At 45.4% G+C, this 12,008-nt stretch overlaps 1 protein-coding gene across 9 annotated transcripts in view; it reads left to right on the top strand.

Annotated features, from left to right (window-relative positions):
- The window catches only part of DDL (SMAD/FHA domain-containing protein), a 90,119-nt gene that overhangs the window by 23,706 nt on the left and 54,405 nt on the right, over positions 1–12,008 (top strand). For all 9 annotated transcript variants that reach the window (XR_015543421.1, XR_015543422.1, XR_015543423.1 and 6 more), the window contains exon 3: positions 11,855–11,883. Coding sequence is in view for 6 of the 9 variants with exons in the window: in XM_087396379.1 (XP_087252505.1) it covers positions 11,855–11,883 (29 nt within the window). In the remaining 3 variants the exon portion in view is untranslated. The remainder of the gene's footprint in view (positions 1–11,854; positions 11,884–12,008) is intronic.

Genomic DNA, 12,008 nt, shown 5'->3' with positions numbered 1-12,008 from the left:
ACTCAAGGACAGTCATAGGTGTCCTATCTTTAAAGAAGGGTTGGCAATGTGCCTTTACCCCAACAACCTCCCACCTAAAGGCCAATGTGCCTAAAGGGGAGTAAAGAATAAAAATTACAGCAATATACAGTTACTGTATACAAGACCATAAAATAAGAATGGTCTCATCCTAATCCCATGATGTGGCGGCAATGTGCAAACCGCTCTGTAGGCAAGCTCTTAGTGAGCAAATTTGCAGGATTATCATCAGTATGCACTTTCACAAGCTCAAGTCGCTTGTCTTCGAGTACCTCCCTGATGAAATGATATTTCACTTCTATGTGCTTGGTCTTCTGATGAAAGACCGGATTCTTTGCCAACATGATAGCACTCTGACTATCACAATGCAAAACTGGCATATCTCCTGTAATGCCCAAATCTCCCACCAGCCGAGTAAGCCATATTGCTTCCTTGCAGGCCTCAGTGGCTGCAACATATTCAGCTTCAGTGGTTGACAGTGCAACGCATTTCTGCAACCGAGACACCCATGATATAGCACCTCCTGCAAATGTGAAAATATAACCGGTAGTAGACTTCCGGTTATCTGCATTCCCTGCATAGTCTGAATCTGTAAAACCATGCACCAATGCATCCTGCCTACCATAGCATATGCACAAGTCTTTGGTACCCTTGAGATACCTCAAGACACCTTTCACTGCTTCCCAGTGCCGCTTGCCTGGATTTGCCATATACCTGCTGATGACTCCCACCGCAAAAGCAATATCCGGACGAGTGGCAACCATGGCATACATCAAAGAACCAACTGCAGATGCATACGGAACCTTGGCCATCTCAGCCTTATCATCATCTGATCTGGGGCTGTCCTTACTGCTGAGTTTTAAATGTGGAGGCAACGGGGTACTAATAGACTTCCCCCCTTCCATTTTAAACCTCTGCAGTACTTTGTCAATGTACTCCTATTGTGACAGAAACAAAAGTCCCTTGGACCTGTCACGAGTAATCCGCATGCCAAGAATATGATTTGCATCACCCAAGTCTTTCATGTCAAAAGACTTATGCAGTTGTTTCTTCAGAGCACTAATCTCCTGCTGAGATTTACTGGCAATAAGCATGTCATCCACATATAGAATGAGTAGCATCAAACTGCCATCCTTTGCCCGTTTGGTGTACAAGCAATGATCGGTCTCACACCTATGATACCCTTGGGACTGCATGAAGGCATCAAACTTCTTGTACCATTCTCTTGGCGCCTGCTTGAGTCCATACAAGCTCCTCTTGAGCTTACACACAAGCTGCTCTTTCCCTTTAACAGCATATCCCTCTGGCTGACTCATATAGATCTCATCATGGAGATCTCCGTGAAGAAAAGCTGTCTTCACATCCATCTGACATAAATCCATGTCGTCATGAGCAACAAGAGCTAACACTGCTCTCAAAGTAGTCATCTTGACTACAGGGGAAAAGATCTCATCAAAGTCAATGCCCTTCTCCTGCTTAAATCCCTTGGCAACCAATCTGGCCTTATACCTAGGTAAAGCATTTGAATCCACTTTGACTTTGTAAACCCACTTGCATGGCAGAACCTTTCTGCCTGCAGGTAACTGCACCAAGTCCCATGTATCATTCTGAAGTAGGGAGTCCATTTCTGACTGCATGGCTTTCTCCCACTTCTTTTTCTCCGTTCTTCCCATAGCTTCCTTGAAGCTGGAAGGCTCACCACAATCTGTCAGCATGATAAAATCAGCCACATTATTGGCTCCTGGAACAAACTTGGCAGGAGGCCGTTGTGCACGGATGCTCCTCCTAACAAAATGTTCCGGATTAGGCTGCTGTCCAGCCTGTTCTTCATGCATGACGGGTGGCTGTACCACCATATCTGGCTGTTCTACAGCCCCATCTGCTGGCACATCCAGTGGTGCATCATTGGCAAAATTATATGGCTGATTTTCAGCCTGTATACCCTCTTGAACAGGGTTATCTGCAGCAGGCTGCTGCTGCATATAAATGGGCATTCTTTGCTGTCCAACATCATCATAAATAACTGTTGCGATATCTCAAGGTGTATGCCTCAGGCACACCTTATGTTTCTATGTGTGAGTGCTAGAGGCACAGTTAGGTGCCCACAAGCACAGTTAGGTGGTGAAAAGCCACATAGGATGATTGAGTGAATCTAGGAGCAGATTGAGGAGATGATTGAGGAGCTTTGAGGTCATCAGTGATGTCAGTGACCTTGTATGAGGTGCCTACTTAAGGACCTCTTTCTTCTTCATTCTATAAGCAAGTATTCTGAGTTTGTGTCCACTCTACTCTTTCTTTTCAGTATTCCAACATGGTATCAGAGCCCTTTGATCCCCCTTGAGCCCATTTCTGCCACATCATCATCTTCTTCTTCATCTTCTTCTTCTCCATTTTCCTCTTTCTTCCCAAAATCTTTGAGAGCTTGGTTCTCCATCTACAAACGGCCATTGCCCAAACCCTCTGAGCTGGAAACTCCTCTAGTATGGGCGAACTTCCACCTGCAAGCAATTGAAGAAAAAACGTCTGTGGTGGCTGCCATTCTCCAAACAGCGAATTTCTTCTGTTGCTCAATACTCCCTGCCTACTCCGCCATTGCCTGAGCCCTCTTAGGAGTAGATGGGCGACCTCAAGACGAAGATTTTGAGCCACTTTTCAAGTCATTTGGTTCAGTAACGAGGGAGAAATCGTCAAAACTCAGTTTCAGCCTGTAGCAACTCTCCCGGGCAAAAGTGCGCACCATTTCGTCCAACCTCTGTGCTGGACCTTCTCTGGTATATGAGCTTTCTTTTGCTTCAGAAAGCCCTCTTTTCCTTGCTTTGAAGAGTGAGCTACAAGCCCTCCAAGTTCAGCTTTTCATTTTTGACAGTTTTGGACAAGTTTTGTAGATGATGCTACATAAAATGCTACTCTAGCATTTCTGGTCTTTTGAAGTTTTCAATAACTTCATTACAAGTGTTGCTTCAGTTTTGTTTTGACTTGCTAGACCTGGTTGTGATTGGAAAATGTTTATTTCATTCACTTCTATGAAGCATGCAAAAAGTAGCATCATTGTTTGAAAACTAGTCACTACTATTTGCTACATCAAGTGCCTATACTTTGGAAGTATTTCAGTTCTTTTTGCCTTGTAAGAGAGATAGACACTGCCCAATATCTGGGTTAGACCCTCTCATGGCTACTTTATATAATCTTGAGAAGTTCAATGGAAAGGGTTTCCATACATGGCAAATGAAGGTAAAATTTGCATTGATGCGGGAGAACTTATGGGGAATTGTCAAACCTACTCCTACCGCTTCTTCTACGGCCTCAAATGCTGGAGAATCTTCAGCTCCGACACGACCGGCAAGGGATCCAGCAAGAGAAGAAAAAGCATATGGTATAATTGCTTTAGCTTTGGGTGATGATTACATACATCATATATCCGACTTGGAGTCTCCATCGGAAGCATGGCAGAAGCTAGATTTGATTTTTGGTGCAAGCTCTCACATATCTAAAATATCACTTAAAATCTCTTTCTTTGAATTAAAGATGGCAAGTGATACTACTTTAGCTACTCATGTCAACTATATGCGGAGTCTTATGACTCAGTTAGCTTCTATCAACTCTCCTATCACCCCTGATGATGCTATGGCAGTGCTACTTAAGAGTATGCCTGAAAGTTTTGATCACATTGTTAGCACTTTGAAGAATCTTCCCAATCCAAACCTTGAAGGCATTATCTCAGCTCTCCAAGAAGAAGAAAGACACATGGAGTTAAGGAAAGGCAATGACACTGCTTATGTTATGAAATTCCAGAAGGGCAAGTATTCTCCTTGCAATCACTGTGGAAAGACAAATCACCTTTCAAAGGACTGCTTCAAAGTTAATCCATGCAAGCACTGTGGCAAAAACAACCATAGTGAGAAGTTTTGCAGAGACAAAGCAAAGACAGAAAATGCAAATCTACTTACAGTGAATTTGCCTCCACAAGATGAGGCATCCCATGAAGATTATGCATTTTAAATCATCTCTATGTATGCTCCAGATCTCTCTTTTATGTCAAGGTACTCAGCCTGGATAGTCCTCCAAAATGAATGCAAATAAACTATTGTGTTTTGTGTGTTTTGTAAACACCTCTGGTCACCTTATGATGTAGGCCATGTGTATGTTTTGTTCCATGGTACCTCCTGCAGACATTGTGTGCATGTACATGCAGGGGAGATAACCATTGGAAGGTCTTTATGTATCCCTTTCTGTTAACCTTACACCCAAGGGAACCCTTGCTAGCATGAGAACCTAGCCATAGATTTATCCTTGACCACCATGAGATGGCATGAGAAACTATGAGACTAGATGTATCCTTGACATAGCCTGAGGCATTTCCTTGAGGGGGGGTTTGTTGATATCTCAAGGTGTATGCCTCAGGCACACCTTATGTTTCTATGTGTGAGTGCTAGAGGCACAGTTAGGTGCCCACAAGCACAGTTAGGTGGTGAAAAGCCACATAGGATGATTGAGTGAATCTAGGAGCAGATTGAGGAGATGATTGAGGAGCTTTGAGGTCATCAGTGATGTCAGTGACCTTGTATGAGGTGCCTACTTAAGGACCTCTTTCTTCTTCATTCTATAAGCAAGTATTCTGAGTTTGTGTCCACTCTACTCTTTCTTTTCAGTATTCCAACAATAACCCTCCTGTATTCCACAGGTTGCACGGGTTCCTTGTGTACACTATCCTCTTTAAAGATGACATCATTGCTGCGTATAATCTTCCGTTTAACGGGATCCCATAACCTGTACCCCATTTCACCTTCGTCACCATAACCCATAAAGATGCATCTGATAGACTTTGGATCAAGTTTGGTGCGTAGTTCTTTGCGTACATGAGCAAAGCACTCGCAGCCAAATACACGTAAGTGCTTATATGAAGGTGGCTTGCCAGACCACACCTCTTCTGGCACTTTCAACTCCAAAGCCTTGTTTGGCGACCTGTTAATAATGTGAACTGCTGTTTGCACGGCTTCTGCCCAAAAGCCATGGGGTAATGCAGCATAAGACAACATACATCGAACCTTCTCTTGAATAGTTCGATTCATACGCTCACTTGCACCATTTTGAGATGCATTATGAGGAGCTGTGAGTTCCTGTTTGATGCCCTTAGCTTGGCAAAACTGCACAAAAGCATGTGACACATACTCACCCCTATTATCGGATCTGAGGCATTTCAGCCTGTGACCTGTCCGATTCTCAACCTGAGCAACAAACTTCTTGAAAGCATCTAAGGCATCTCCCTTATGCTTCAAGAAATAGACCCACACTTTGCGTTTGGCATCATCAATGAAAGTAATAAAATATTTTGCACCCCCTAGTGATAACTGTGGCATCTCACACAAATCAGTGTGCACTAGATCAAGTGGTGCTCTATTCCGGGGAGTTCTCCTCTTATGAGGAGTCACAGAATGCTTGCCAAATATACAATGATCACAAGTAGGCAAATCTGAAAAAGAAAGAGGCGGCAGATAACCCAAACGTGACAGTTCTTGCATTCCTTTAACAGACATGTGTCCCAACCGGCTATGCCACAATGAAACCTTTGGCAGCTCGGTTATGGCAACAACATGATTACCCACACTGGAAACATAAAGAGGGTACAAGGTATCACTCTTAAAACCCTCAGCCACTACAGTCCGGCCACTAGTAATCACCCATTTGGAATCCCCAAATGTGGTGTGGTAACCACTGTCATCCAATAAGCCAGTGCTAATCAGATTTTTCTTGATTTGCGGCACATGGCGGACACCATCAAGCATGAATATGCGTCCATCGGGAAATACTATCTGTATACTGCCAATTCCTGCAATCTGACATGCATAGTTGTTCCCAAGATGAACAACTCCATGAGTACCTGTGTAGGAAGTAAACCACTCCCTATGAGGAGTAACATGAAAAGAGGCACCTGAATCCAAGAGCCAGGTGTGCATGTCGTGACCATCAATAACCAAGGCATGTGCTATTACAGCAGAAGAGCATAAAACATAATGTATGTCACTGTCACTGTCCTCTACTGCAACATTCACTGCATCCAAGTCATCTGCCTTGGCCTTGCCTTTGCCTTTGCTTGCATTTCCTGCATCCTTTGTTTCAGCCTTCTTGGCTTTCTGATCCCGTATGAACTTGAAGCACTTAGACTTCACATGTCCCTTCTTGCCACAATAAAAGCATTCAATATCCTTTTTACCACGGGACTGACTTCGGGATTTGGACTTACTAGCAGATTTCCCCTTCTGCTGAGTCCTGCCTCTATCCTGTACCTGCAAAGCATTTGAAGACTTGCTGCCCGCATTATTCTTCCTGCTCATCTCCTCCATAAGGAGAGAGCTCTCTACATCAGCATATATAAGAGTGACATTTGAATTAGACAGGGTGGTCTTGAAAGTGTCCCAACTCTCAGGGAGGGTACACAACAAGAAAGTAGCCTTGAACTCCTCATCAAGATTCAACCCCTGTGCAATCAGCTGTGTAAAGATGGCATTGAACTCACTCAAGTGTGAGGTCATGGCTGTACCTTCCTTCATGCGAAGATCAACCAGCTTCTTCAGCCAATAAACCTTACTGGCTGAGCTCTTTTGGGCATACAATTCTTCTAGTCTTTGCCATAGACCATAAGAGGTCTTTTCAGCCTGAACATTGAACACAAGAGTGTCTGAAATAGTGAGCATGATAGCTGCCCTTGCGGACAAATCAAGCTCTTCCCAGTCATCAGCTGCCATGTCAGATGGCTTGACACCCTTCACCCTTATGGGCTTAGCAATCTTCTTTAACAGAAGTACATTCAAGCACTGTTCTGCCCATAATGCATAGTTGTGTGCTCCTTCCAGTTTCTTTATGTTCAGAATTGAAGAATCACTTCCCCCTGATGCCATATCAGATAAGGAGAGTACCTGACTCCCTGGAAGTAAAAAAGACTGAATAAAAATTCTGATTTCTCAGAAAAAACCTGCTCTATTCAAGAGCCAGAAGCACTCTCAATGGTGCTGTTTTTTACTGTCAGGAAAATCTGCAGCAAAACAGTAAATGACCCTGCAAATACTGTACCTTCTGACACACTGTACCTTGCTCAAAGAGGCATAAAAACAGTAATTTCAGATTGCTGCAGATGCGCAACAAGTGCTTAACAGTGCATAATCATCTGACAAAGCACAAACACTGCTGTAAACCCTGATGTACTGACTGTACTGATCACTTCTCCCACCTCAGATGAGGTATTGCACTGAGTTAATATGCATAAACCACTTGGCAAACACCCAAAAAAAAATGACACTTCAGCCTGTCACAGCCTGCAACAGAAAATGGGATAAATCCCAAGCAATCACCCTTATACCAAGGGGAGAAAATGCATCTGAAGATCTCTGTCGGTAACCCAAGTGCTATCAAACAAAGTCTGGGCAAAAGCCCCTTGATCTGACACCTGAATCAAGTGGAGAACACCTCAACACTGAGGTAGCATGCAAAGTGAAAATCTCTCTGACAAAATCATCCACCAGTGTAATGCATATACTGCCCTGTGTAGAAATGACATACACAGAGCCCAACGTACAAACACTCAATGGGGAACCTTTTGAGCACTGTCAACGATGGATAGTTAGGGACCGAGTAAACTCGATGCGCCCTGGCCAAGCGTGGCTCAACTGAGGTTCTCGGAGTGTGGCACAAGAAATGTGACCTGCAAGAAAATGTCACCTCGACACTGCGGAAATCAAGACAAATGTGTGCTCTCTGGCACCACACTGCCTCAAGGCATACAATGCATCACCTTTCGGGCAAAAGCCCTATGATCTGCTCACCTGTAAGCTGAGATTCAAACCCAGTAAAAGCATATGTCCTCTTGCAAAATCAAGGCATTACCTTCCCAGAACAAAATAGCTGTGCAATCAACCACACACTGTGGTTTTCTTCACCTCAAGCACGAGATGAATGAAAGTACTTGCTGTACTGTCAAGATAACACAGTTTTGTGAACTGAAAAAAGACCCTGAATCAAGACGAATGAAGAGCAGAATGCGCTTTCACCTCTCTTTCTTCCCCAAACAAAGAAAATGTACTCCCTGCTGCAAAAAGAGGAAACAGCTCCCTGTACCTGCGCTGTGGAGATCCGTACAGATGTACGGCTCCTGTACGGAATCCCAGAAGAGGGAAAACTGTCGAAAGGTGTGGTGGCGTCGTCCATACAGCTGTACGGCAGTTCGTACGACTGTACGGCAGTCCGTACGGTCTCCCCTGTGTGGACTGCGCGACGCTCGAAGGGCTTAGCAGCTAGTAGCAGCTGCTATGCAGCTGCTGGCTGCTGACTTGATGCGGCGACGCCCTGCTGTTGTCAGCAGCTGCTGTACGGCCCGCGACCCGCGCCGCAGCCCGTGCCCGCGATTGAGCTGCTCCCGTGCCCACGCCACAGCCCGCGCCCGCGCCGCTCCCGTGCCCACGACACAGCCCGCGCCCGCGATGTCCGTACGTCCGGATGTGCGGACGACGTACGTCTGTACGGCCCTGTGGTACTGCGTTGTACGGAGGGGGGTGGGTAGGCTGGTCAAGGGTAGAAGGCTCTGATACCAGTTGAAGGGGCCTGAGGGGAGAAGAAGAGCAAGAGGGAGAGAGTGAGAGAGAGTAGACTCAAGGTGTGTGGGTGTGAAGTAATGAGCCACACCACAAACTCATTTGTTTTATTAGGATTAGGTTTGCCCTATGACTGTCTTAAGACAGTCATAGGTGTCCTATCTTTAAAGAAGGGTTGGCAATGTGCCTTTACCCCAACAGGTTAACCCCGGTTAACCAAGATGTGCCAACTTCGGTTGGAGAGACTTGGCTATAATTAAGGCGCCTTGACCCTTGGTCAAAGCTCTTTAATTATAATCAAGAGTGTTGACCCCGGTCAACCAGAGAAAATATATATATTTATTTGTATATATATATATATTTGTTTAGATGTGCACATGTGTTCAGTGGGGACGCCCACCGTGACTAGGATTAGTCCACAGTGTGTTATTTGCATGCAAAGCGCTAACAATTAATGGGTACCATGGTGGTGCGCTTTAATTAATTGTTGCAGGTACTAGGAAGGATTATTTTTTCGTAGGCGAAATGGGAGCCTGACAAGCATCTAGGAGGCGGTTCGTGTGACCGAGAGCTTTGAAGACTCCAGAATGGCCCTTAGTGGCTTGTAATAGGATCTAGTCTAGATTTTAGACAAGTGGCAGGTGCCAATTTGAATGGAGCTTGAAGCTCTTGTAAAAGAAGGGATGTTTTTTCACGTTTTGTGAGAGAGACTTACGAGACAGCTCTACGCTGAACTTCTGTAACAGATTTTCTTGAATGAATAAAGACCTTCGGGGGGGTCCAGCCCGACGATTTGTCCTGGGCCCTAGTGTATCTTCAGAGAGAGGGAGTGAGGGGAGCTTTTGAGAGTGAAATTCCGTCGTTGAAGTGAAGCCATAGCTGTTTTTCACCGGTCAGTCTGGTTTTACCTAAGCCGGCCCAACCAGCCAGCAAAGGCTGACCAATCAGGTTGGTTGGTGGGCTGGCAGGTCGGTGCCTTGGGCAGGGAGCCGAAAATGAGGGTTTCTAGCCCCTCCTATAAAAAGCCCCCCCCCTTCCCCCCTCATTCCTCATCACCTGCACTTACAGGCTTGCACACAGGCAAGCGCACAGGTAGAGGAAGAGACTCAGCATCATTGACAGCACTCGGGCTGTTTGTACACGCTCTCTCTTGAGCTTTTGTTGCCCACGATTGTGGAGGAATATATCTGAGTTTTGTCCTATCTCTCTTTCAGTTTTCTGAGTGTTGTATGAGCTAGAGAGGAAGTGAGGTGTGAGTGATTCTATCCACCTCCCCCTTCCCTCACCCCGCCTGCTCTCCCCATCTCTGGACTACAAGATGCCCCTTGTCCTCTTTGCACACTTGCTTGTACTTGACTATAAATTATGCATGACTTTGTCACACTAAGATGCAATCGAGGTCGCTTGCCATTTTTCAAGAGTAGTATGTCACTTGGGTATGAACTTCTGATTATGAGATTTACTAGTGAATACCTTTAGCCTGCATGTGGGCAAGGCCATAGCTTGTTTGGTGTGCAAGGGCCCCGTAGTAGGGATTAATGGCCTTGGGGATGAATTTATTGTTGGGTCCAAAAAGGGGGCAAAGGGCCCCTAGGATTTAATGTTGGGCCATTAGTATGTTTCCAAGAGAGCTCCATAGAGAGGGCATGGGGGCAAAATAAAACGTAGGTGCCATGTGGCTCCTTCTAAAAATCCCAAACGCTACGTTCGTGGCATAGGGGCTGTTAGAAGCACTTGGAACAGGTTGCGTGGGCGCTGATGAGAATTACGTATGACGAATTGACCTCGGGCTGGGGAGGATATAGCCAAGAGCAGGGTCGTAACTCCGTTTGGAAGATCGTGGGCTGGTGCACGAATCCCGTTCGGAGATAGAGGCTGCTTGTGGGCTGGTCGGAATACCACCCGTATAGAAGCTTGTGGGCTGGCGGCGCACTTGTCTGGAGAGGCCTCTTGGGCTGGGCAATGGAGTCAACCGCTGGCACGTACGTTGGTCATTCTTCTGGTTGTGATTCGCGCTGTCAAGAGCTCATCCGTCGCTTGCGAGTTATTTAGGAGGGGGCTGGCTGGTCATCTAGGCCTACCTCTTGGTCACCAGCTTGTTTGACGGGCATGGCTGGCCATAGAAGTCTGGTTTTGCATTGCAAGTGGTCCTGGGTGATCGTTGAAGCCTCCCCACGTGTAGCCTTCTGCCATTGGGAGCCAGGCTGGACTCACAGGATGCCATGCCCCTTTTGCGAACTGAATGGAGGGCCTTTATTGTGCAGAGTGATGCACAATTGATGGTTTTATTCCCGGTGCAAGCTTGCATTAATGTTTGTTGTGTATATGTGCTTTCTCACTCGGCTCTGAGCAGATAAATGGCCTTGTGGGCCTCTGGTACAGCTGTGGAGGACTGTGTGGCCAGGTGTGGCTGCTAGTAACAGTTTTTGTGCTGTGTGCCTACTGTAGGACAGAAATAAATGCCTTCTTCCAGGGATTGGTGAAAGCACGAGTCCAGCATAGGATATGCTTGGTGAGAGCAGTGAACAATAGAGACTATGCATGGGGGCAATGTTGCCCAATGGGATGTGGAATACTCTAATTGCAAGAGTAATTGTAGCCCATGTGTAATCTGGATCCAGGGACCTCCATACTAACAAAGGAATTCCGAATGGGGCGCCAAGGTTTGGGGCCAATCTGTGTCTTCTGTTTTGAGCAGGAGCATTCTAGCTCCCAAGTAGTTGGGTTTTATTTGCTGAATAAGTAAAGTGATTGGTTATTTGTGTTTTGCCGCCCTTTTGTTGGTCTTAAGGCCGGTTTCATAACCAGCTCATCTCAGCTGAGATAGAGCTTAGTTGTCAAGCCCAGTTTCAGTTCAGTTCAGGCCCAGTTTTTAGCTCAGATACAGCTCAACTTTACAGCCAGTTTCAGATGGTTATTGGAGCCTAAGTTTTAGTCATTTGGAAGCAGATCTTGTGTTTGAATTGTGGATTATTTTCGCAGAGTGATAGTAACTAATTTGCTCAGTTAGTGTGCATGGTAAGAGTCATCTCATATGCACGTTGGCGTCAGTTAAGATGCACAGTGAGCATCAGCTTAGCTGCACAGTTGGAATGAGTGAGTATGTTCTGCTATACAGGGGCTTGCAGGAGGATTTCTGTATTGTTTGGTCTTTGTTGTTATTTCTTGAAACAGTTGAACTATTCGTTGTCTTCTTATTTGTTGCTGTTTAGTTCTTGCCTTTCTGATGAGTTATTTCAAATTGTTTGTTGCAGGTTGTAGATCGGCATGATGAAGAGCTTAGGTGAGTGGATTCATGGTTTAGTATTTCTTAACAACGCTCTATTGTTGATGGTTTTAATTGGAACAGCAAAAATTCGAAATTTGTATGATTTGACTTATTCTAGTCCTACAAAGGTATATAAGGTT

Source organism: Dipteris shenzhenensis, chromosome 25 (genome assembly GCF_047967505.1).
Source record: "Dipteris shenzhenensis isolate YYH24624 ecotype China chromosome 25, Dip_SZ_1.0, whole genome shotgun sequence".
Lineage (NCBI taxonomy): Eukaryota > Viridiplantae > Streptophyta > Polypodiopsida > Gleicheniales > Dipteridaceae > Dipteris > Dipteris shenzhenensis.
This window is presented reverse-complemented; position numbering and strand designations above follow the sequence as displayed.